The sequence below is a fragment of the Fukomys damarensis genome, unplaced genomic scaffold, assembly GCF_012274545.1.
Source record: "Fukomys damarensis isolate Sample0158 unplaced genomic scaffold, DMR_v1.0_HiC HiC_scaffold_39, whole genome shotgun sequence".
In the NCBI taxonomy this organism is placed as follows: domain Eukaryota; kingdom Metazoa; phylum Chordata; class Mammalia; order Rodentia; family Bathyergidae; genus Fukomys; species Fukomys damarensis.
The window spans coordinates 55,575,700-55,599,199 of record NW_022900951.1 but is presented as its reverse complement, the minus strand read 5'-3'; the positions used below and the strand labels follow the sequence as shown (position 1 = coordinate 55,599,199).

The window sequence follows — 23,500 nt, the reverse complement described above, 5'->3', positions numbered from 1 at the left end:
TCCTATATGTGGCAAAATCATTTATAGATGTTTGCAGAGTCAAACTGAGGCAGAAATCATGAGCTTGTCCATAAAGATTAAGATTATGGCTATCCTATAGATAGAAGCCAAGTATAAACCTAGTTTTTTTTTTAATCAAGGGCGTACCATCTTTCCTAGTAATTAAAAATGTATCAATATAAAATATTATTCCTTGGATTGTCAGCTTCTAGCATGACACTTAACACATTGTATAGATGTTGTTGTGATACAAATGAATCTATCCTCCCCCTATTAACTCTCTGACCTCTACTCCCCCACAGAAAGGATGATAAGTAGTATGTAAGATTGCAAAATACTGGTACAGTCAAGTGCTATAAAGTTGTAGAAAAGGAGGGAGATTATTGTAAACTGGGTTAGTAGGAGAAGATACACAAAGGATTTAGAGCATGAATTAAACTCAGAAGGAATAAATAGATTTAGAAAAGTGGGGAAGAGGACACAATATATTACGGGGAGAGAAAAGGTTTGAATGTGAGCAAATCCATAAAAATTGATGTGTCATGTTTAAGGAATGCTAAATGACTAATTTATCTGAAGGTAAATATTTACAAAGGCATAATAAAAGCTAAATTTAGAGCGAGGTTGAGAAAACCCAAGTATACCTCTAAGGAAAATGTCCTAGAAGAGAAGTGGTGGCATGTGTAAACATGGACTGATGAAAGCCTGGATTATAGAGGTAACAATCAGCATTAGGTAAGAAGGGGCAGATACCAGAAACATTGTAAAGGGAGCAAGCATTTATGTTCAGTGAGATGTCTCGAACCACTCAATTCCTCGATGCAGGAAAGGGTGAACAAAAACGCCTGTTCATTCCACAAACATTTATTTATTATTCAGAGATGGGGGGTGTTTTAATCAAATGTAGAGTGAACAAAAAGGACAGAAGGCCTACCAGAGATGAAAGAGAATTGGTACAGTGGGTTATGTATAAGAAGAGAACTTAGGGGAGATGATCAGCAGTAGCTAGTGCTTCTGAGACAGAAAGGAAAATGAGGTTGGACTTGGCCTTTAGGAAGGAGATAATGGTCATGGAAAACAGTTTTCAGCTACAAGGTCAAACCAGAAGATTGATTTTTGTGGATTTAAGAACTGAGGTAGGAGAGATAATGGAAGATGTTAGGGTGTGTGTGGACGTTTTGGGAGGTCAAACCGTTTTCACAATGATTCTAAAACATTATTTGCCTCATTAGCTACATTGGCATTTGAACTGGTGGAACAAAAGCAATAATGGTTAAAACTGCTGGCACTTGAACATGAATTAAGACAGTGACACACATTTCACCAGTATCCGTTAAAAAAGATTGCCAGTTTTGTTTTAAAATTTCTTTGGTGGTATAGTAAAAATGATTAAAATTATTAAATATTGACCTTTGAGTACATATTGTTTTAATATTTTGTATAATGAATAGGGAAATATACTTAGAGAACATTATTTTGCAAAACGAAGTGTGCTGGTTGTCTCATGATAAATCCGTTAAGTGATTGTTTGACTTGTGATTTGAATTAGCTCCTTACACATTTTTACTGGAAAGAATGACACATAAAGTGTTCATTTAGACCTGAACATTTAGAAGAAGTTTTCGTAAAAATGAATGAAATGAGTATGTGATTTCAAGGAAAACACTGATAATATCAGTTTTGGGCAGTGATAAGATTTTACCTTTTGGTTAAAAATTAGAATTTTGGGAAATGTGTATCTCCACTCTGAGTTTGATAGCACCCAAGCAGACTTCTATTCCAGTTGATTAACATATTATCAAATGTGATTTAAAAAACTTATTATTTTGAAATAATTATAGATTCTTAGGAAGTCACAAAAGTATGAAAGAGGTCACCCAATTTTCCTTAGTGGTCATGTCTTGCAAAATTTAGTGCAATATGAAACCGGAAATAGGCATTGGTACAATCTACGTAACTTGTTTGGGTTTCACCAGTTTTAAATGAACTCATTTGTTTACATGTGTATAGCTCTACACAATTTTATCACACTTATATATTCATGTTAACTATACCCCCTCTGGAATCAAGATATAGAACAATTCCATCACTACAACAATCCCTTACGCTACCCTGTTATTGCCATACCCATTCCATCTAATAACCTAGTCTTCATCTCAGTAATTTTTGTCATTTTGAGAATGCGATTTAAATGGGATCATACTATATAGCATTTTGATGTTGGCTTTTTTCACTTAATATAATCCATTCGAAATTATTCTAAGCTCTGTATATTAATAGTACATATGTTTTATTGGTAAGTAGAATTAAGTGGTATGGACATACTGAAATTTGTTTAGCCAGTTATCAGTGAAGGAATTTTTTTCCTTAGTTTTTAGCTATTGATAATAAAATAGTTTTGGGCATTTTTGTGTAGGTTTTCATGTGACTATACATTGTTGTTTCCTGAGCTAGGGCTAGAGTTCATTGGCATAGTGCTTGCATAAAATGTGGAAGTCTCTGGGTTTGATCCCCAGCACTTCAAGGCACTTTCTTTTCTGTTCCTATGGTATAAGTGTCCACATATGCAGATGCTGGATTGAATAGTAGTGTATGCTTAGTTAAAAAAAAAACTCTGCCAAACTATTTTCTAGAGTAACCTCGACAATTTAATTTTTACCAGCAATGTACAAGGGGTCTCATTTCTTTGCATCTTTGCCAGTATTTGATATTTAATCCATTTATAAAAGTTGTAGCTGTTCTAAGAGTTTTATAATGATATCTGAATAATTTTAGGTTATATTTCTTTAATGGCTAATGCTGTTGAACATCTTTTCATGTACTTATTTGCCATATGTATATCCCTTTAGTTAAATGTGTATTCCTATTTGTGCTTATTTTCTAATAGGATTGTTTGATTTGATTCTTAATGTTGAATCTTTAGACTTATTTATGTATTCTAGATATGATTCCTTTGTTAGATAAGTGCTAGCAAATATTTTCTCATAGTCTGCAGTTTTTCTTATTTTTTTTAAATTAGAGTCACAGAACAAAAATTTGATGAAGTCCAATTTAAAAAATTGTGTTTTTGGTGTCATATTTCAGAACTCTTCACCCATCTCTAAGGTACCTTAAATTTCTGTATGAATTTTAAAACCAACATGTCAGTTTCTACAAAAACTCCAGTTGGAATTTTAATGGAAATTGGATTGAATCTATGCAGCAATTTGAAGACTAGTGCCATTTCAATAATATTGTCTTTTGATCTATGAACATGGGATGTCTTTCCATTTACTTATATCTTCTTTAAAATTTTCAGCAATATTTTGTATATTTTAGTGCATAAGACTTGGGGTTCTTTTGTTAAACTTATTTGTAATTATTTTATTTTTGATGTTAATTTAAATATAATTGTTTAATTTTTTTTTGAGACAGGGTCTTGCTATGTAGCCCAGGCTAGCCTCAAACTCATGGCAATCCTCTTGCCTCACCCTCCTGAGTATTGGTATTACAGGCATGTGCCACCATGCCTGGCTTGATTTTTAATTTTAATTTTGGTTACTCATTTCTAATGGATAGAAATGCAGTTGACTTTTTTATATCATTCCCTGTCACCTTGATGAACTCATTTAGTTCTAATAATTTGGCTTTTTTTTCATTGAGTTTATTGGTACTTTTTAGGTATATAGTACAGTTACATTCATCATTGGGATCTTATACCTTTACATGACAGGTCTTGGTAATTCTAATAATTCCTATGGCTTTTCTTAGGCTTTTCTATATATATTATCATGTCATTTGTGAATACAGATAACTTTAGGGATTTTACTTAAGAAAAACTTCGAAAAGAGAGTTGCAAGACCAGTACACTGAAAACTAAAAAGCATTACTGGTAGAAAGTAAGATGATCTAAATAAATGAAAAGATATCCAATTATCATGGGTTGGAAGACTTAATACAGTTAAAATGCCTACAGTATTCAAATTGATCTACAGAGTCAATTATATCCCTACCAATATTCTAGCTACCTTGGTTTTTGCAGTATGTGACCTTAAAATCCATACATTTATGTGGCACAAAATATGCAAGAAGATATTGATAAGGAAAAGCAAATTTGACAGCCATTTTGGAAAATGGTACATAGTTTCTTAAAATAATAAAAATAGATCTACTGGGCAGGGGATTTAGCTCAGTGGTGTTGCTGCCTGTCTTGCAAGTGCAAGGTCCTGAGTTCAATCCCTGGTACCAAAAAAATAGACATACCATATGATCCAGAAATCTCACATTTGTGTTCATATCAAAAGGAAATGGAATAAATATTTTGAAGAGCTATCTGCATTTCCATGTTTACTGAAGCATTAGTCACAGTAGCCAAGATAAGGAATCAATCAACCTGTGTTTATTGCTGAATGAATAGGTAAATAAAATGTGGTATATGTAAACCAAGAATGAAACCCTGTCATTTGCAACAACATGATGAACATGGAGGACACTATGCTAAGTGAAGTAAGGCAGACACAGAAAGATAAATGTTCCATGATATCACTTATATGTGGACTCTAAAAAAATTTGAATTCATAGAATGAGAGAATAGAATGGTGACAACCTAAGGAGTAAAGAAAATGGAGTGATAATTTCAAAGTGTGCAAAGTTCCTGTATTCCGGATGACTAGCTTGTGGAGATCTAGTGTACAGTATGGTGACTATAGTTAATAATAATATATTGTATATCTGAAATTTTCTAAGAGAATGGATCTTAAATTTTCTCACTTTGCTAAAAAAACTATATAGGTGATAAATATGTTAATTATTTGATTATGGTAAGCATTTCACAATATATATACATACATATGAAAAAATATTTTTGTATATTTTATATGTAGTTTTACTTGTCAATTATACTTCAATTAAATTGGAAAAAATAATAAAAAAGAGAAGAAAGTTGGGTTACTCACATTTCTTAATTTCAAAATTAACCACAAAGTTACAGTACCAAAACAGTATCACTGACATATATACAGACATAGATCAAGGAAATGGAATTGAAAGTTCAGGAATAATCTCCCAAATTAAAGTAAAAAACTTAGAAGAAAATATAGACATACATTTTTGGTACTTTTTGCCAGGTTCTTGATGCTTTCATGCAGGAGTGGATTATTTTCAGATATATATACACATCATTCCAAAGGTGATTCTTATAAAATTGATATTATGTACTAATATTGCTTCTTTTTTTCCTGGTACTAGAGTTTGAACCCAGGGCCTCACACATAGTAGGCAAGTGTTCTAGCACTGAGTCTAATCCTGTATCTTTGCTAAACTTACTTAGTTCTAGAATTTTTTGACATTACTTGAGAATTTACATAGGCTATATCATCTGTCAATAGGATAGTTTTATTTTTTCCTTTTTAATCTATGTGCCTTTTATTTCCTTTTCTAGTGTTGTGCTGGCAGGGACTTTTAATAGTATGTTGAATAAAAGTGATGAGGGCCGGGGATTTATCGCAGCGGTTCGGTGGCCTGCCTTGCAAGCTCAAGGACCCGAGTTCAATCCCCGGTACCAAAAAAAAAAAAAAAAAGTGATGAGAGTGAATGTGATTTTTGGATATATTATTTTGATGTCTTAAACTTTGGTATATCACATTACTTAGTATATTGGTATTTTTCAAATTATCACTTCTTATTTTTACAAAATCATGCACGGATAAAAGATCCATTCTAAGTATAAGATAGATCTGTGATTTTTTTTTTTTTTTTTTGGTACTAGGGATCAAACTCGGGTCCTTGTGCTTGTGAGGCAGGTGGTGGAATCTCTGAGCTAAATCCCTGGTCCTCTGAATTTTAATGTAAGCAGAGTATACGAAGTTCATTGGTATGATTCAAGAATTCACATTGCACCTAACCTTTAAGGAACTACTACTTGTTGGATTTTAATATTTTATGAGAGACTAAGATCCACAATTATCTGAAAAGACTGCTTTCCAAATACATGCATATATAAATCTGTATTTTCTTCATATATTTCAATTAAAATTATTATAGAAGATATAATGCAAAAGCAGATTCAAGAATCCAGATGCTCTACAAAGCTAGAAATTAAATAGATTCATAAAAGTATTATACTTTCCTCATTAAATATTTCCTTTTATTTGTGGAAAATTTAGTATTCATAAAATATGTAAATATATGATGGTTTTATTATTTTTAGTTTATCAGTATCGTCATTGTCATCATCATTTGAGATTCTATGTAGTCTAGACCAGTCTGGAACTTACTATGTAGGCGAGGCTGGCCTCAAACATTTGATGTTTTTGCTTCAGCCAGATGGCTGCAATTACAGGCATGCTTCACTGCACCTGGATTTCTTTTTATTTTTAAATCAATCATTAAATACTTAATTTTTTGTTTTAATTTCTAACATGTTAAATATCAAAAGCTATAACCTAGATAAAATGCCATTGAATTCTTTTTTTTTTTTGTACCGGGGATTGAACTGAGGTCCTTGCACTAGTGAGGCAGGTGGCAGCACCACTGAGCTAAATCCCTAGCCCGGACTGCTTAATAATTTTTAAGTATTGTAGGTCTTATGAGATAAAAAAGATTCAGAAACATTGGCATAGGATTGGACTACAGCTGTGATTCTCAAAGTTTGAGCCCTGGACCAGCAGCATCAATATCACTTGAGTTTTTTTTTTTTTTTTTTTGAGGCACTGTCTCTCTTTACTATGTAACTCAGGCAGGCCTCAAACTCCTGGCATCCTCCTATCTGAGCCTCCTGAGTGCTCAGATTACAGGTGTGTGCCACTATGCCAGGCTTGTCACCTGAGTTTTTGTTAGAAATGCATTTTGTTGAGGGCAGATCCAGGCCCAGTGAATGAATATTTGGGGGAGGCCCAGACAGTTTGCATTTTACCAATCATTTTAGATGATTCTTTGCTTGATAAACTTTGAGAACAAATAATATAACACATGTCAGAATGTTTGACAATGAGAAAAAGAAGAGTAAGAACAAGAAGAGTAAGAGAACATAACACATGTCAGAATGTTTGACAATGAGAAAAAGAAGAAGAGTAAGAACAAGAAGAGTAAGAGAAAGTGGAGGGAAGAGAAAGAGACAGAACATGAGGAAGAATGGGTAGAAAGTTTGGGCTGTGACTCCTGAGAGTAGCATGGTCAATGGAAAGTTATTTTCAGTATGGAATACATATATGAACCTATTAGATAGAATAGAAAAAGAAAGGGAGAACAGATTGGAAGAATTAGATAAAGAGGAGTAAACAATAGAGCAGAATATGATGGAAATGAATCTGATCAAGTGCACATGTAGAGGGATAAATGTTTACTTAGTGCCTGCTATATGATTCATTACTCTGTACCCTGGAGATAAAAAGATCAATAACATCAAATAGATAATAACATCAATATATGATATCTCCCTTATAGGAGCTTAAGGTAAGTTATGTGGGACATACAGGTAGGTAAACAGATGTATTATTACATCAGAGTTATTGTGTTAAAAGAAATACGAAGTTTCCTAGTAAACTAAAGGATAAGTAGTTAACTATGCTGTGACAGTTAAGGAGTTTATAGGCCATGAGGGTATGTCTCAGTTCTAGAGTGTTTAGCTATCATGCATGAAGCCTGGGATAAATGAAGATTGTGAATTTTCTGAGAAAGAAAGGGATATAAAAATCAACATTTTAAATTGTGTACAAGAATTATGTATCTGATATTAGGGCATCTGACTTTTTTTTTGGTAATGTGGGAGGTAAAGTAATTTTAGAGATGGGTATAGTATGAGATAAGATATATTATAGAAGATTTAAATATGTCAATTTTTGATGAAAAATCTTTTTTTTTTTGTACTGGGGATTGAACTCAGGTCTTTGCCCTTGTGAGGCAGGCGGAGAAACCACTGAGCTAAATCCCCAGCCCAGCTAAATCCCCTGCCCTTTGACCAAAATCTTTGTGGAATGTGTGCCGAGGAAATCAACAAGGAAGGAAATTAGTTTGCATTAAGCATGTACTTGAAATAGTACTGATAGCTGAACCAATTTTGACTCCCAAGCTATAATGAAGGTTAAATTAATTTAGCATAAATTTATTATTTTATTTTAAAAAATTAATTTTATTGGTAACATTTTAGGTGTACAATATAATGACATTCATCATTGGAAATTTGTACCTTTACATCTTCATTCTTTTTTTCTCCATTCCTTTGCCCTCTCTTCAAACTCTCCACCCCTCCCTATTTACAAAGAATTTGTTTCCATTTTTGCCTTTTTTCATATTAATTCCATTTCCTTCTTTCCTTTCCCCTCCCCTTCCCACTTCCCCTTTTTATTTTTAAATTAATTTTATTGGCACAGATTTGTTATACGTAAATACCACAATCATCATAGGGAATTTGTACTTGTACCTAATATATCTTGATTCTTTTTTTTCCCAATTCCTCTTCCCACTCTTCAATCCTTCTTCTGCTCCTTATGAGAAAATTAAAAAATGGAAATCAAGTATTTGTAAATATGGAAGGGAGGAGCGGGTAAAGGGAGGGGAGGGACAAGGGGAAAAAATGAGAACCAAGACCTGTCATGTAAAGGTACAAGATCCCAATGATGAGTGTAACTGTACTGTATACCTAAAATGTACCAATAAACTAAATGAAAAAAAGACCAAAATCTTTGTCTCCACTTTTTTCCTTCTCTTATTTTTCTCCTTTGCCTTCCTTCCCTTCTCCCCCTTATTAGCCCTCCTATTGGAACATTTTCTTCCTACTTCCCAATATCTATTATCCATTTTGGTCTTTATTTGTACTTTCCATTTCTCACACAAGAGAAAAATGTGATATTTAAACATGTGTGTCCAATTTATTTCACTTAAAAGTATAAAGTTGCATCCATTTAACTAAAAATGTCTCAAGTTTATCTTTCTTTATGACAGGGTAGAATCCTATTGTATATAATAACCACATTATCTTTATCCATACGTACAATGTTAGGCATCGGGGCTGTTTCCAAGATTTAGGTATTACAAATTGCACCACTATAAACATGGGTGTGCATATATTATGGTAGTATGATGCTTTTACTTCCTTCATCAGATTTATTCCAAGTATTTCATTCTTCTAGATTTTATTGTGAAAGGTAATGTTTCCTTATTTTCTCATGAGTTTGTTATTTGTGTACAAAAATGCTATTTATTTTTGAGTGTTCATGTTGTATCCTGCTATGCTCCTGACTTTAATTATTAATCTAGGAGTCTTTTGGTGGAGTTCTTGGGGTCTTCTATGTATAATATAAAGTCACCTGCAAATAATGATAACAACTTATTTCCCTTCTATCCTTATTCATTTTGTTTCTTTCTCTTGTCTAATTGCTTTGGCTAATGTTTCAAAAAATATATTGGACAGGAGTGGTGGTAGTGGGTATTATTGTCTTGTTCCTGATTTTAGAGTGAAAATTTTCAGTTTTTGACCATTTAGTATGATGTTGGCTGTTGGTTTGCATAGATGGCTTTTATTGTTCCATTTTTTTTAGGCTTATTGTAATGAATGGGTATCAAACATTGTCAGATCTTTTTCTGCATCTATTCAGATAATCATGTAGTCGTTGGTTCAGTTAATATGGTATTACATTTATTGATTTGCATATGTTGAATCTTCCCTGCATGCCTGGGATGAGTCCTGCTTGGTCACAATATATAATCTTCTTGATGATATGTGGCATTCTGTTTGCCAGTATCTTATAAAATATTTTTGCATTCATGTTCATTAAGGATTGGCCTGTAGTTATTTTTTGGTTGGATCCTTCTCTGGCTTTAGTGTCAGGGTAATGTTTGCTTCCAGGACTGAGTTTGGGAATGTTGCTCCTTTCTCAATTTCATTAAACAGTTTCAAGTTATGGCATTAGATCTCTAAATTTTTTGTAGAATTAAGCAGTGACTCCTTCAGGACTTGGGCTTTTCTTTGGTGGTAGTTCTTACATTATTCCTTCAATTTCTTTGCCTGGTATTGAGTTATTATAATTTTTATATCTCCTTGATTCAACTTTGTTAATTCATATGTATCAAGGAACCTGTCAATTTCTTCTGAATTTTCCTTCTAATCAGGGTAAAGTTTCTCAAAGTAGGTGTAGGTACTGTTGATCTGGATTTCTTCAGGATCTGTTGTGATTTCACCTTTTTCATTCTTCTTTTATAATTAATTTTATTGGTACATTTAAGATATAAAATTTAATGACATTTATCATTGGAAATTTGCAGCCTTACATAATCCATCTTGGTTCTTATTTTTTCCCCATTCCCCTGCCCTCCCTTCAACCACTCCACCCATCCTTATCTACAAGGACTTTGTTTCCATTTTTTTCATTTTCTCATATTAATTCTATTCCCTTCTTTCTTTTCCCCAAACTCTCCCACTTCTCCTTTGCACCTTTTCTTCCAATTTCACATTATCTATTATGACTTTTAGTCCTTATTTACACTTTAAGATTAAAATGTTTCACAGAAACTATTTGGTATTTATACATGTGTGTCCTGTTTATTTCACTTAAGAGTATCACCTCATTGTGCATCCATTTAGCAATAAATGTCTCTAGTTTCTCATTCTTTATGGCTGAGTAGTCCTCCATTTTATACAAAAGCACATCTTCTTTATCCAGTCTCCAGTTGATGGGCAATTGGGCTCTTTCCAAGTTGTAGCTATTACAAATTGTGCTACTATGAGCATGGGTGCACATATATTACTGTAGTATGATTCTTTTAATTCTTTGGAGAAGTTACCCAGCAGGGAAATAGCTGGGTCAAGTGGGACTTCCAATCCTAGTTCTTTGAGGTATCTCCATACTGATTTCCAGAGTGGTTGCACCAGTGTACCCTCCCACCAGAGGTGGAGCAGTGTTCCTCTTTTCCCACAGTCCCACAAGCTATTGTTATTGGTTGATTTCACAATAGCAACCATTCTTTCTGGGATGAGGTGGAATCTCAGCACTGTTTTCGTTTGAATCTCTCAAATACCAGTGATGTTGAACATTTTCCCATATGTTTATTTGCTGTTTCTACTTCTTTGTCTGAGAAATGTTTGATCATTTCAAATGTCCAGTTTTGGACTAGGTCTTTAAATTTGGGAGGTCTGACTTTTTTCAGTTCTTTATGTATTCTAGATAGTAGACCTTTCTCTGAGGAACAGCTGGTGAAAATTTTCCCCCACATTGTGGGTTTTCTTTTCACACTGTTCATTTATTTTGCTGTGCAGAAGCTTTTTAATAAGAAGACATCCCACTTATTGATTGTTCATGCTAGTTCACAGGCAACTGAAGTTTTGTTCATAAAATCTTATCCTACACCAATGTCTTCAAGAGTTCTACAGCCTCTGTTCCAGCTGCTTTAGTGTGTCTGTTTTATTATTTAGATCTTTAACCCACTTGTACTTTAGTGCATGGTGAGAGATATAGGTCTAGTTTTAATCTTTGGCAAGTTAAAACCTAGTTTTTCCAACACCATTTATTAAAGATGATATCTTTCCTCTAGTGAGGGTGTTTGTCTCCTTTTTCGAAGATGAGGTGGCTGAGCATGTCTGGAATTGTTTCTGCATTTTCTAATCTGTTCCACTGGTCTTCAGGTCTGTTTCTTTGCCAGTACCATGCCATTTTTATCACAGTAGCTTTGTAGTATAGTTCAAGTTTGGAATTGTGATACCCCCTGTCATGTCAGGTCTCTTCTCGTTCCAAATGAAATTTCAGATTGTTTTCTCTAGTTCTGTGAAATATACTGTTGGAATTTCAATTGGGATTGCATTGCATCTATATAGCAGTTTTGGAATGTAGCCATTTTCACTATATTGGTTCTTCCTACCTAGCAATCAGGGATGTCTTTACATTTTCTTATATCCTCTTCATTCTCTTTTTTCAGAATGCTGTAGTTTTCAATGTAGAGGTCTTTTGCTTCCTTTGTCAATTTGATTCTTAGATATTTAATTTTTTGGTTGCTATTCTGAAAGGAATTGTTTCCCTAATTTCTGGCTCAGTGAGTCTCTTATTTTTGTACAAGAAAGGTATTGATTTTTGAGTAGTGACAGTGTATCTTGCTACTTTACTGAATCTGTCAGTTAAGTCTAGAAGTCTTTTGGTGGAGTTTTTTTGGACTTCTATGTAGAATATCATATCAGCAAATGACAGTTTTAACTTATTTCTTTAAGCTATCTTTATTCTCTTTATTTCTTTCTATTGTCTAATTGATGTGGCTAATTTCTTCAAAAATATATTGAACATGAGTGGTGAAAGTGGATATGCTTGTCTTGTTCCTGATTTTGGCATGAAAGTTTCAGTATTTGACTATTTAGTATGATGTTGGCTGTTTGTTTTTCGTAGATAGCCTTAATCAGGTTGAGTTTAATACCTTCTATTCTAATTTTCCACAGGGTTTTTATCATGAATAGTTGTATTTTATCAGATGCTTTTCTGCATCTATTGAGATGATCATATGGGTTTTGTCCTTGACTCTGTTAATATAGTGTATTACATTTATTGATTTAGGTGTGTTGAGCAATACTTGCATACCTGGGATAAATCTGACTTGGTCTAGGTGTATGATCTTCTTGATGACCCTTGGTATTCTGTTTGCCGGTATTTTATTGAGGATTTTTGCATCTATGTTCATTAGGGAGATAGGCCTGTAGTTTTCTTTTTTGCTTGGGTCTTTCCCTGGTTTTGGAATCAAATTAACAGTTGCTTCTAGGAATGAATTTGGGAGTATTGCTTCCCTTTTAATTTCATTGAAAAATTTAAAGAGTAGTGGCAGTAGTACTTTTCTAAATGTCTTGTAGAATTCAGCAGTGAAGCCATTGGGACCAGGGCCTTTATTTGTTGGTATATTTTTAATTACATTTTCAATTTCACTGATTGTTATTAGAGTATTTAGAATTTTGATATGTTCTTTGTTCAACTTTGGTAATTCATATGTGTCTAGGAATCTGTCCACTTGTTATGTTTTCCATTTTATTACAGTAGGGGTTCTGAAGTAGATCCTCTGAATTTCTGCTGGATTTGTTGTGACTTTTTTTTGTTCCTAATTGCATGGAATTGAGCCTCCCCCCCCTTTTTGATGAGGTTAGCTAAAGGTTTATTTTGATTTTATTCATTCTTTCAACAAATAACTCTTTGATTCATTGATTTTTTATGTCGTCTTAGTCTCCATTCTATTGCTTTCTGCTCTAATCTTCATAATTTCCTCTGTAGTACGAGATTTGGGTTTGTATTTCTTTTCTTTTTCTAGGAGCTTGAGATTCAGCATTAGGTTGTCTAGTTGAGGTTGCTGTCTTTTCCTAGTATGGGCCTTCAGTGCCATGGATTTCCCTCATAGAATTGTTTTTCTTGTGGCCCTTAGATTCCTTTATGTTGTATTAGCATTATCCTCTAATTGTAGAAACTGTCTAATTCTTTAATTTCCTCTGTGACCCATTGGTTTTTTAAGAGAGTGTTATTCATTTTTCATGTGTTTGTGAAGTCCTTGTGATTTCTTATGCTATTGATCTCCTGTTTAATTGCACTATTGTCTGATGACATACACAGGATAACTTCAGTTCCTTTGCATTTACTTAAGCATGTTTTGTGAGTTAGTATGTGGTCTATTTTGGAGAATGACCCATGTGCAGCCAAAAAGAATGTATATTGTGATTTTGTGGGATGGAACACTCTATAGACGTCTATTAAGTCCATTTGCCCAAAAGCTTGGTCCAGTTATAGTATTTCGTTATTTGTCTAGATGATCTGTCTATTTGAGTCAGTAGAGTATTGAGGTCTCCCACTACAATTATATCAGTGCTTATTTGGTTTTTCATATCCCTTAACATTTGTTTTGTATAGTTTGGAGCACTAGTGTTTTGTTCATATATATTTATGATTGTCATCTCTTCTTGGATTGTTCCCTTTACAAGGTTTTAATGACCTTCTTTGTCTCTCTTAATTAGTTTTGGTTTGAAATCTACCTTGTCTGCCAATTAAATAGCAATCCCTGCTTTTTTCCGAGTTCCTGTTGCATGGAAAGTGGTTTTCTATCATTTTACTTTCAATCTGTAAATTTTCTTGAATTAAGTGTGTTACTTGTGTGTTGTATATTGTTGAATTTTGCTTCTTAATCTTTTTGCTAGCCTATTTCTTTTCATTAGTGAGTTGAGGCCGTTAACATTGATGGTTATGTTTGATATATATTGATTCATCCTTTTCGTGTTGGCTCTTTTATTTGTGTTGAATAGTCTGCTGTTATTGTGGTGGGCTTTCCTTTGTATGTGATTTGTTTCTTTTCTCTAATTGCTTGTAGAATTTTGTTATTATGTTGAGTTTCTGGGAACTTGAGTATTATATGCGTAGGTATACATGTTTTTAAAAATCATGGCTATATGGAGTCCTATATGCCTCACTTATCTGTATGTCAAATTCTGTTCCTCTGTTTGGGAAATTTTCTGTCATTAATTATATGAAGAGATTCTTTATGTCATTTGAAATTATTCCTGCTTTTTTCCGGACTCCTACCCATCTTATGTTATTTGCCTCATGTAGCAGCTGCCGGATCGATTTCTCTTGGTCCCTTGCTATTTTAAAAAAAATGTCTCTTTTCATGGTCACTAACCATAATCCTGTGTTCTATGTCTGTATTCTATTTTCATATTTGCTCAGTCTGCTGGGAATATTTTCTTTTTTGGTACTGGGTATCAAACTCGGAACTTGCTGTTGCAAGGCAGGCAGAGGCACCACTGAGCTAAATTCCTGGCCCTAGGAATACTTTCAATGGAGTTTTTAATCTGGATATGTACTTGAGTCCATTTCATGATTCCATTTCTTTCCCATGCTGGGAGTTCATTGCTTACATCATGGTCCTAAGCTCTTCTGTTTTTTTAATCTGTTTCTGTTGTGGAGTATCTAATCATGTCTTTCATTCTGCTAACCATCTCTTTGGTTATCTTGGAAATTATTTTTGTTTTGAATTTTTCTAGAGCCTCATTTATCTGTTGTGTTACTTCCTCTGCTATCAATTCAGGGTGTCCAGTTGTTTGATTATCAGATTTTTCCACCTCATTTCCTTCAGAATTTGCCTTTTGTGAGCTGAATGTCTGGGTTCACCCCTTGCATAAATGTCTTCTCATTTCTAATTTTGTTGTTTTGCTGTTTTTTTGGTTTAATTCCTGCATTGATACTTCAATATTGCTTATTGTAAGTATCTTTATTACTTATGTTTAGAGCCCTTATGGGATGATTGCTTCTCACAGATATCTTCCAGGTATAGCTAGTGTTTTTAGGCTTTGAGTATCTAATGATTATTAGGCTGTCTCCATTTTATTATACCAGGGAGGACAGCTGATTAGCTAAATCATGACACCATAGCCTAATTGTTACAATTGCATCAAATACAGCTTAGAACATGACAATTTGTCATAACAATTAATCTTTGACTTTAACCATGTGAGCTAGATCAAAGTCAAGGACCAGCCCAACATATGTTTGTAGTAAATAAAGCCTTTAATATAGCACATTTACCCTTGGAGATATGATTTAGAAGGGGCTGAGGAGGGAGGGATAGGGAGACAGAAGGAGAGGAAAATGTTAGAAGTGAGGCTAGAGGACACAGGAAGATTACATAAATTTTGGGAGACTGTTGATGATAAGATGTAAAGACTGAGCAAAGGAACATAGATAAGAACAGAAGAAACAGCCATAGGGAAGCTAGCGATTGTATTCACCTTCCTATAAGAATAGTGGCACCCAAGAGAAGGGAAGAGAGAAAAAAATCTGAATAGGTTAGGAAAGGAACAAAGAGGGAGAGAAATGTAGAACAAGAAGGGAGTGAGAGAGAAAAAAGAAAAATAAAGAAATATTTAAAAAAATGAAAAAGGGCCTCCCTCAGGGTATGTCTTACTGTCCTGGTATACAACTTGGCCAGCAGTGCACAGATGTAAGTCAATTAGTCTCAGTAAACTAGATGTAGTTAACTTAGATATAGGCTGATTTCTGGCTTCAAGGCTCAATTTGAGGTCCTTGACCTATTGCAGGATTGAACTCTACTTCAGGATGCAGTTGTACCTCCCCCAAAGTGAGCCTTGGTTTGTATGGGAGGTGCTACTTCCATCAATTTACCAACCATGGTGGTCTACCGTGCCTTTACTTTCCCATTAGGCTTCAGTTTTCATTGAGGACCCTTATATAGGCCCTCTCTCTTGTTCATTTCTGCGCTATCTTCTAGAGCTTATAAACATGGCCTTTATAGCCCGTTGGTGCCTGCAGTGTGCATTCAGATACTATGCAGCCTGCTTGGCCAAGCTCATGGGGCACAACTTTGGCTTTGATGGGATAGAGTTTTTTTGGATTGTTTGATTGTATCCATTCTTTCTTTCTTTTTCTTTCCGTATTACTCCCCATTCTTTTTTTAAAAATTTAGTTTATTAGTACATTTTAGGTATACAGTACAGTTACAGTCATTATTGGGATCTTGTACCTACACATGACAGGTCTTGGTTCTAATTTTTTCCCCTTGTCCCTGCCCTTCCTTCACCCCCTCCTCCCTTCCCCATTTACAAACATTTTATTTCCATTTTTTCATGTTCTCATATTTTTTTCTTTTCCCTTATTCCCTTTCCCCTACCCTTCCCACTTTCCCTACACCTTTAGCCCTTTGTGAACAGATTTTTAAAATCTTTCGTAGTTTCTCCTGCTACTTCATGGATTCCTATCTGCCTTATGGTATTCTTTTTTTGCATCACCTAGGAGTTGTTGCATCGATTTCTCATGATCCCTTACTGTTTACATGTTCATTCCTGCTATCTCTTCCTGTTGAATAGTTCTGTCAACCAACATACCTCTTTGCCTCTTTTGATCAGGTATAGCTTGAAATCCCATTGTCTGAAAACAGAATAGCTATTCCTTCTTCTTTTCTAGTTTTCTTTGTATGGAACATCATTTTACATGCTTTAATTTTTAGTCTTTGAAATGATTTCTGTGTTACATGTGTTTCTTATGTACAACATTGTATTGGACTTTTTTTTCTTGATCTATTCTGCTAATCTGTGTCTTTTGCTTGGTGAGTTGAATTCATGTACATTGATACTTATAGTAGATAGGTGTTGACTTATTCCTGTCATTGAATTAATTCCCTATTGCTGTTTTCCTTTCTTTTCCTTCCAGTCATTTGGTAGACCCATCTGATGTGTTCATTTAATTGGGCATCATTAGCTTCACTGTCTCCTTTTAGGATATTCTTTTTTTTTGGTACCAGGGTTTGAACTCGGGTCCTTGTGTGCTTGCAAGACAGGCTACCGAATCACTGATCTAAATTCCCAGCTTGGATATTCTTAATATTTTTTTGAGTGTTGGTTTGGTGGCCATAAAATTTCTTCAGGTTTTCTTTATCATGGAAGTATCTTATTTCTCCATGAATTCTGAAAGATAGTTCTTGGAGAATATAACAGTCCTTGTTGGAAGTTGTTTTCTTGAGATCTTAAAATACCTTGTTCCATGCCCTCCTTTCTCTTAAGGTTTGTGTTGAGAAATCTGTGGTAATTCTGTTGGGTTTCCCTTTATAGTTAATTCGTTACTTTTCTCTAACAGGCTTTAAGTTTCTGTTCTTGTGTTTTGTTTCTGGCATTTTAATCATTATGTGGCATGGCATTCTTTTATTTCCAATCATGGTTATATGGAGTTCGATATGTTCACTTAATCTGTATAATCTGTATGTCAAGCTCCTTTTCCATGTCTAGAAATTTTTCTGCAACTACCTGTGTAAACAGGTATTTTATTCCCTTTCTGGTGTCTTCTGATTTTTCACTAACTCCAATTACTGATATATTGGTCCTCTTTGAGTCACTGAGGAGCTCTTGGATCCATTTTCATGTTCCCTCATTGTTTCCAAGTTATCTCTCATTAATTTATCCTTGACTTCAGCCGTATCTTCTACCAGTAGTTCTGCTACTCTTCTTCATGTTGGTCATTTCTGCTACCCATATTTTCAGTCATGTTTTTGATCTGTTGGACTTTGGTTTGGACTTTTCTTATGGACTACCGTTCTTGTCTATGCTGGGCATTCGTAGATTTGCATCTCTTCCTTTAGCTCAATACCTGTGTATTATTGTCTTCTCTAGACTCACTGGTCATTTGTTTCATCAGGATCACTATCTGATTAGTTTTATCTTATTTAAATTTTCCAAGTCACTTATTAAACTGTTTTACTTCCACTGGTATCCGTTCGGACACATCTGCTGTGTAATTTATGATTTCCACACCCTCAATGCCCTTTGAACCAGTTTAGGGGAGTTTGGAGTTTTTTGATATGTTCACTTAATCTGTATAATCTGTATGTCAAGCTCCTTTTCCATGTCTAGAAATTTTTCTGCAACTACCTGTGTAAACAGGTATTTTATTCCCTTTCTGGTGTCTTCTGATTTTTCACTAACTCCAATTACTGATATATTGGTCCTCTTTGAGTCACTGAGGAGCTCTTGGATCCATTTTCATGTTCCCTCATTGTTTCCAAGTTATCTCTCATTAATTTATCCTTGACTTCAGCCGTATCTTCTACCAGTAGTTCTGCTACTCTTCTTCATGTTGGTCATTTCTGCTACCCATATTTTCAGTCATGTTTTTGATCTGTTGGACTTTGGTTTGGACTTTTCTTATGGACTACCGTTCTTGTCTATGCTGGGCATTCGTAGATTTGCATCTCTTCCTTTAGCTCAATACCTGTGTATTATTGTCTTCTCTAGACTCACTGGTCATTTGTTTCATCAGGATCACTATCTGATTAGTTTTATCTTATTTAAATTTTCCAAGTCACTTATTAAACTGTTTTACTTCCACTGGTATCCGTTCGGACACATCTGCTGTGTAATTTATGATTTCCACACCCTCAATGCCCTTTGAACCAGTTTAGGGGAGTTTGGAGTTTTTGGAGGCATTTTGTTGCTTTGTCTTTTCATTTTGGGGGGGTTTTGTTGTTTATTTTTTTGTGCTGAGATATGCAAATTCTTTGGCACAGTGCCTCATTCTTTGATAGTGAGCCATAATATTGTTTATAACCCCCAGGCAATGTAGTTATTGGCAGAGAGAGAAAGTCAGTTGCAAACTATTATTATGTTACCCTGGCTATAATAGTGAATTCAGTGACAATAATGTCATCAAATTTCAACTGCCAAACCCTATGAACCTGTGCTGAGATATGCAAATTCTTTGGCACAGTGCCTCATTCTTTGATAGTGAGCCATAATATTGTTTATAACCCCCAGGCAATGTAGTTATTGGCAGAGAGAGAAAGTCAGTTGCAAACTATTATTATGTTACCCTGGCTATAATAGTGAATTCAGTGACAATAATGTCATCAAATTTCAACTGCCAAACCCTATGAACCACTTATGAACAGCCCTTAGTCAAGACAGAGATGAGTATGATTAAATGAAGACACTTAGGCCACACTTATATGACCTGTAGTAGTTCTTTTTTGTTGTTGTTGTTGTTGTTTTGTTTTGCTTTGATTTTTGGTACCAGGAATTGAACTCAGGACCTTGCACTTGTGAGGCAGGCAGTGGCACCACTGAGCTAAATTCCAGGCTCTAACCTATGGTAGCTCTGATTGCTAATATCTGCTGGATATATTCAGTTGTGCCAGAGGTCCAGTGTACCACAAAACTAAATGCCTTCTTTTTTAATACTAGCCCTTCTCACAAATACTCTCACTGATCCTAACCTCCCATAACAGTGCAGTTTATTGTGGTTAAATTTCTTTTGTTGTCATAATCACTTAGAGGTCTATTATATGATGGCTAGTCTAGTATCTAATTTCGTGTATAATCATCATAATTCATTTCTTTTGAGTAGCAGTTCTAACCTGCCTTGGAGATTTTTGTATATCTTTTAAGGAACGTGAAATGTATGGTTCTTGGCCTTCTAGCACAAATTATGATACTTTATAATATGCTGGCATATGACTTTAACTCACCATTAAGTACCACATAGGAGCAAATAATCTCTTTATTTTTAATTCTGATCACTGATGCTAATTTGACTGGCAATAGTGTGCACATTTTATTTTGCAATCCAAGATGTTCAGGTAGGGGTATTACAAATTTGATGACAAGCTGAACAATTTATGTTGTTTATTTTTTTCTCATTGAGTTTATTGGTACATTTTAGGTATACTGTAGAGTTACATTCATCATTGGGATCTTGTACTTTTACATGACAGGTCTTGGTTCTCATTTTTTCCCCTTACCCCTGCCCTCCCTTCACCCCCTCCTCTCTTCTCTATTTACAAAAACTTTTATTTCCATTTTTTCATTTTCTCATTTTTTCCCCTTATTTCCTTTCACCTACCCTTCCCACTTCCTACACCTTTAGCCCTTTTCTTCCTCTTTCATATTGTCAGTTATACCATTAGAATCAGTTGAAACTGGTAGATTGACAAGTGTTGTACCATGGAGCTATATCTGTAGCACTACCTTTTCTTTTTTTGTTCTTTTTTTTTTCTTGGTACCAGGGATCGAACTTGGGCCCTTGCACTTGTGAGGTAGGCGCCGGACCCACTGAGCTAAATCCCCAGCCCAGCACTACCTTTTCTCAATGGAGACTAAGGAAGGAGAATCACAAGTTTGAGCCCTGCCTTAGCAAGTTAGTGACTTCATGAGACCCTGTCTCAACATAAAAATAGAGCTGGAGACATAGCTCAGTGTGATGGCCATGGACTCTCCTTCTCCAGTATCTCAAAATAAAATGAAACAAAAAAGACTTTTTTTAACTGAACTCTCTTTTGGGTTTAAGATAGTGAGTTTGGCCCCAACAAGATAATGCATTTTCAAAACTAGTTTGCATTATTAGATCTTTTTTCCTCTAGAATGAAATGTCAGTAATGACAAACATCGCATGGGTTCTTTGAATATTAAAATGTCATTTCCTTCTATATAAGGAGAGAAAGCAACATTTTCTAATATGATGTTTGTCACTCAGCATTTTTCTTTTTCTCCATTTTGAATAATGAATCAATCAGCAAGTATTCATTAAATCATCGTATAGATGGAAATTTTATTTTGTGGTATCTATAGATAGCTGTTTGACTTTTCGAGACTCTTGTATTAGCAATCTGTTTTTTTATCTTATTGAGTTTATTAGTACTATTTAAGTATACAGTAGAGTTACATTCATTATTGGGATCTTGTATACCCACGTGACAGACCTTTGTTCTCATTTTTTCCCCATATCCCTATCCTACCTTTATCCCCTCCACCCTCCCCTATTTACAAGGACTTTGTTTCTGTTTTTTCATTTTCTCATTTTTTTTCTTGTCCCTTATTTCCTTTCCCCTACCCTTCCCACTTCCCTACACCTTTAGCCCCTTTCTTCCTATTTCACATTATCAGTTATATAATTTGTGTTTCTTCTTTTAACAACATCCAGTAATGAAGCTTTACAGGAGGTATCTACTCCGGAAGATGTGAAGGTTATTATTTACCAGATTGCTAGACGAGAAAAGTAATGAGAAATTGATATTTTCCATTTTTTTGGTGAGAGGATGGAACTGAGGGGGCCAGAGCATACTAGGTAAATACTTAGCATTAAGCTGTATTTTCAGCCTCTCAATCTTTTTTATTCAAAGCACAAGAACATTTAATACCACTTAAAAGAAAATAGCAAATTTAAGGAGTTTTTTCTTTAGTACTTTATAAAACTCTTTTCTTGTTTGTGTCATTTTTTAAAAAAAATTACATTGTCTGTTCAATTCTGTTTTTCCAGGAGTACTTGGGATTGAATCCAGGAGTGCTCTGCCCACTGAACTATATATCACTAATCCTTTTTAAACTTTGAAACAGTGTCTTGCTTAGTTGCCCAGGCAGGACTCAACATTTTGATCTTCCTGTTTCTCTAGCAGTCGGCTAAATTCTTAAGTGGCTGAAGCTTATTTATGTGTGTTTATGTTATTGTTATTTCTGTTCATTTTGAAGGTTTTCACAGAGCTAAATGAAATTCTAGAGATAGTTTATTTTTATTTATCTATTTTTAATTTTAATTCTTCCATTTTAAAGTTTAGGTTATTAGTGTATTGTGTACTCCATATTGTCTGTATTCCTTGTTGAAAGCTAGTACATGTACACAACGCATCTTAATTCCTTTTTACATCCTCCTTTTCTCCCCTCCCTGCTTGATCCCCTATCCTTTTTTGTACATATTTGCAGTACATAATATTTACATTACTTGTGTGACTCCACAACTATATAGCACATCTCAATTCCTTTTGTATCCCTTATCCATTGCTTCCCTCCTGCATCTCCTGAGTCCCTTCCTCTTTGAGAATGATTCATCTCCATTTTTTCTATTATCTCTTATTTTGCTATTTATTTGTACTCTGGGTTTCTCATATAAAAGCAACAATATGATATTTAAGCTTGTGTGTCAGATTTATCTCACTTGACATTATAATTTCAAGGTACATCCATTTTCCTACAAATGATTCAAGTTTATCTTTCTTTATGGAAGAGAAGTACTCCATAGTGTGTAAATACCACATTTCTTTATCTATACAGAGATAATTTAATAGTTTCATAAATGAGGAAAATTTAAGACACTAATAATGGCACATAATAAATGGCAGGGTGGCTCTTCTGGCTTTGAGATGGGATTGCAGTAAAATATTAGCAGCATTTTAGAGTACAAGGTTATTGTGAACTTTTTAAGGACAAAAGACATCTATTTAGCTAAACTCCTTTAATATGGAGATAAACACAAAAACTATTCAAGTCAAAGAAGCATTTATTAGGTATGACATTATATCATAATATAATTCCATAGCATAACATAATATACTAGTTTATGTATTTCTAGAAAAAGTAAATGATTGCTCATTTAGTGTCAGCTTGGTGTTACCAAAGATTTTTTCCACTTTTTCCTTGGTATTTTGAGTTGGCTATTATATTTAATGACACCACCTAGCATTTTTAAAAAGTTTAGAAAACAAAATAAAACTTTTAAACAATAGTTAAAATATACTAAAATTGACTTCTAGACAAATATCTTGTCATTTAACCCATTATTGACATTCTCTTTCTCAGGCAGTGGCTCAAGGGGACTTTCAAAGAGCATCCATATGTGCATTGCATTGCAAAGATATGTTGATGAGGCTCCCTAAATTGGTGAGTAAAATTTTTTCATTTATCTCCAAGAGTTTGAAAATACACTGTATTAAGTTCCAGAGAAAATCATTACGACTGCATACATCCTTTTGAACATTCTATTTGAAATCAATTCCACTTAACTGATCTTTGAAATATTGTATTTATTTGTTATTAATGAGGGAGGTTATTTGAAAAGGTGTTATTAATTATGTCTCAAAAATTTTCCCCCTTTATTGTCAAATAATTTTGACAATATTATCTCCATAGCTCATGCTACATAATGAAAAAAATGGGGTTATTTCACTGCTGAAAAGTTAAAAGTAGTGAATTATACTACTGTTATTCTATCTTTTTATATTATATATTTTTATATTGGAATATTGTTGT

At 34.2% G+C, this 23,500-nt stretch overlaps 1 protein-coding gene across 1 annotated transcript in view; it reads left to right on the top strand.

The window, feature by feature from the left end:
- Tex11 (testis expressed 11) overlaps positions 1-23,500 on the top strand; it is a 478,576-nt gene that overhangs the window by 85,860 nt on the left and 369,216 nt on the right. The window contains exon 8 of the mRNA XM_033760433.1: positions 23,051-23,131. Coding sequence (XP_033616324.1) covers positions 23,051-23,131 — 81 coding nt within the window. The remainder of the gene's footprint in view (positions 1-23,050; positions 23,132-23,500) is intronic.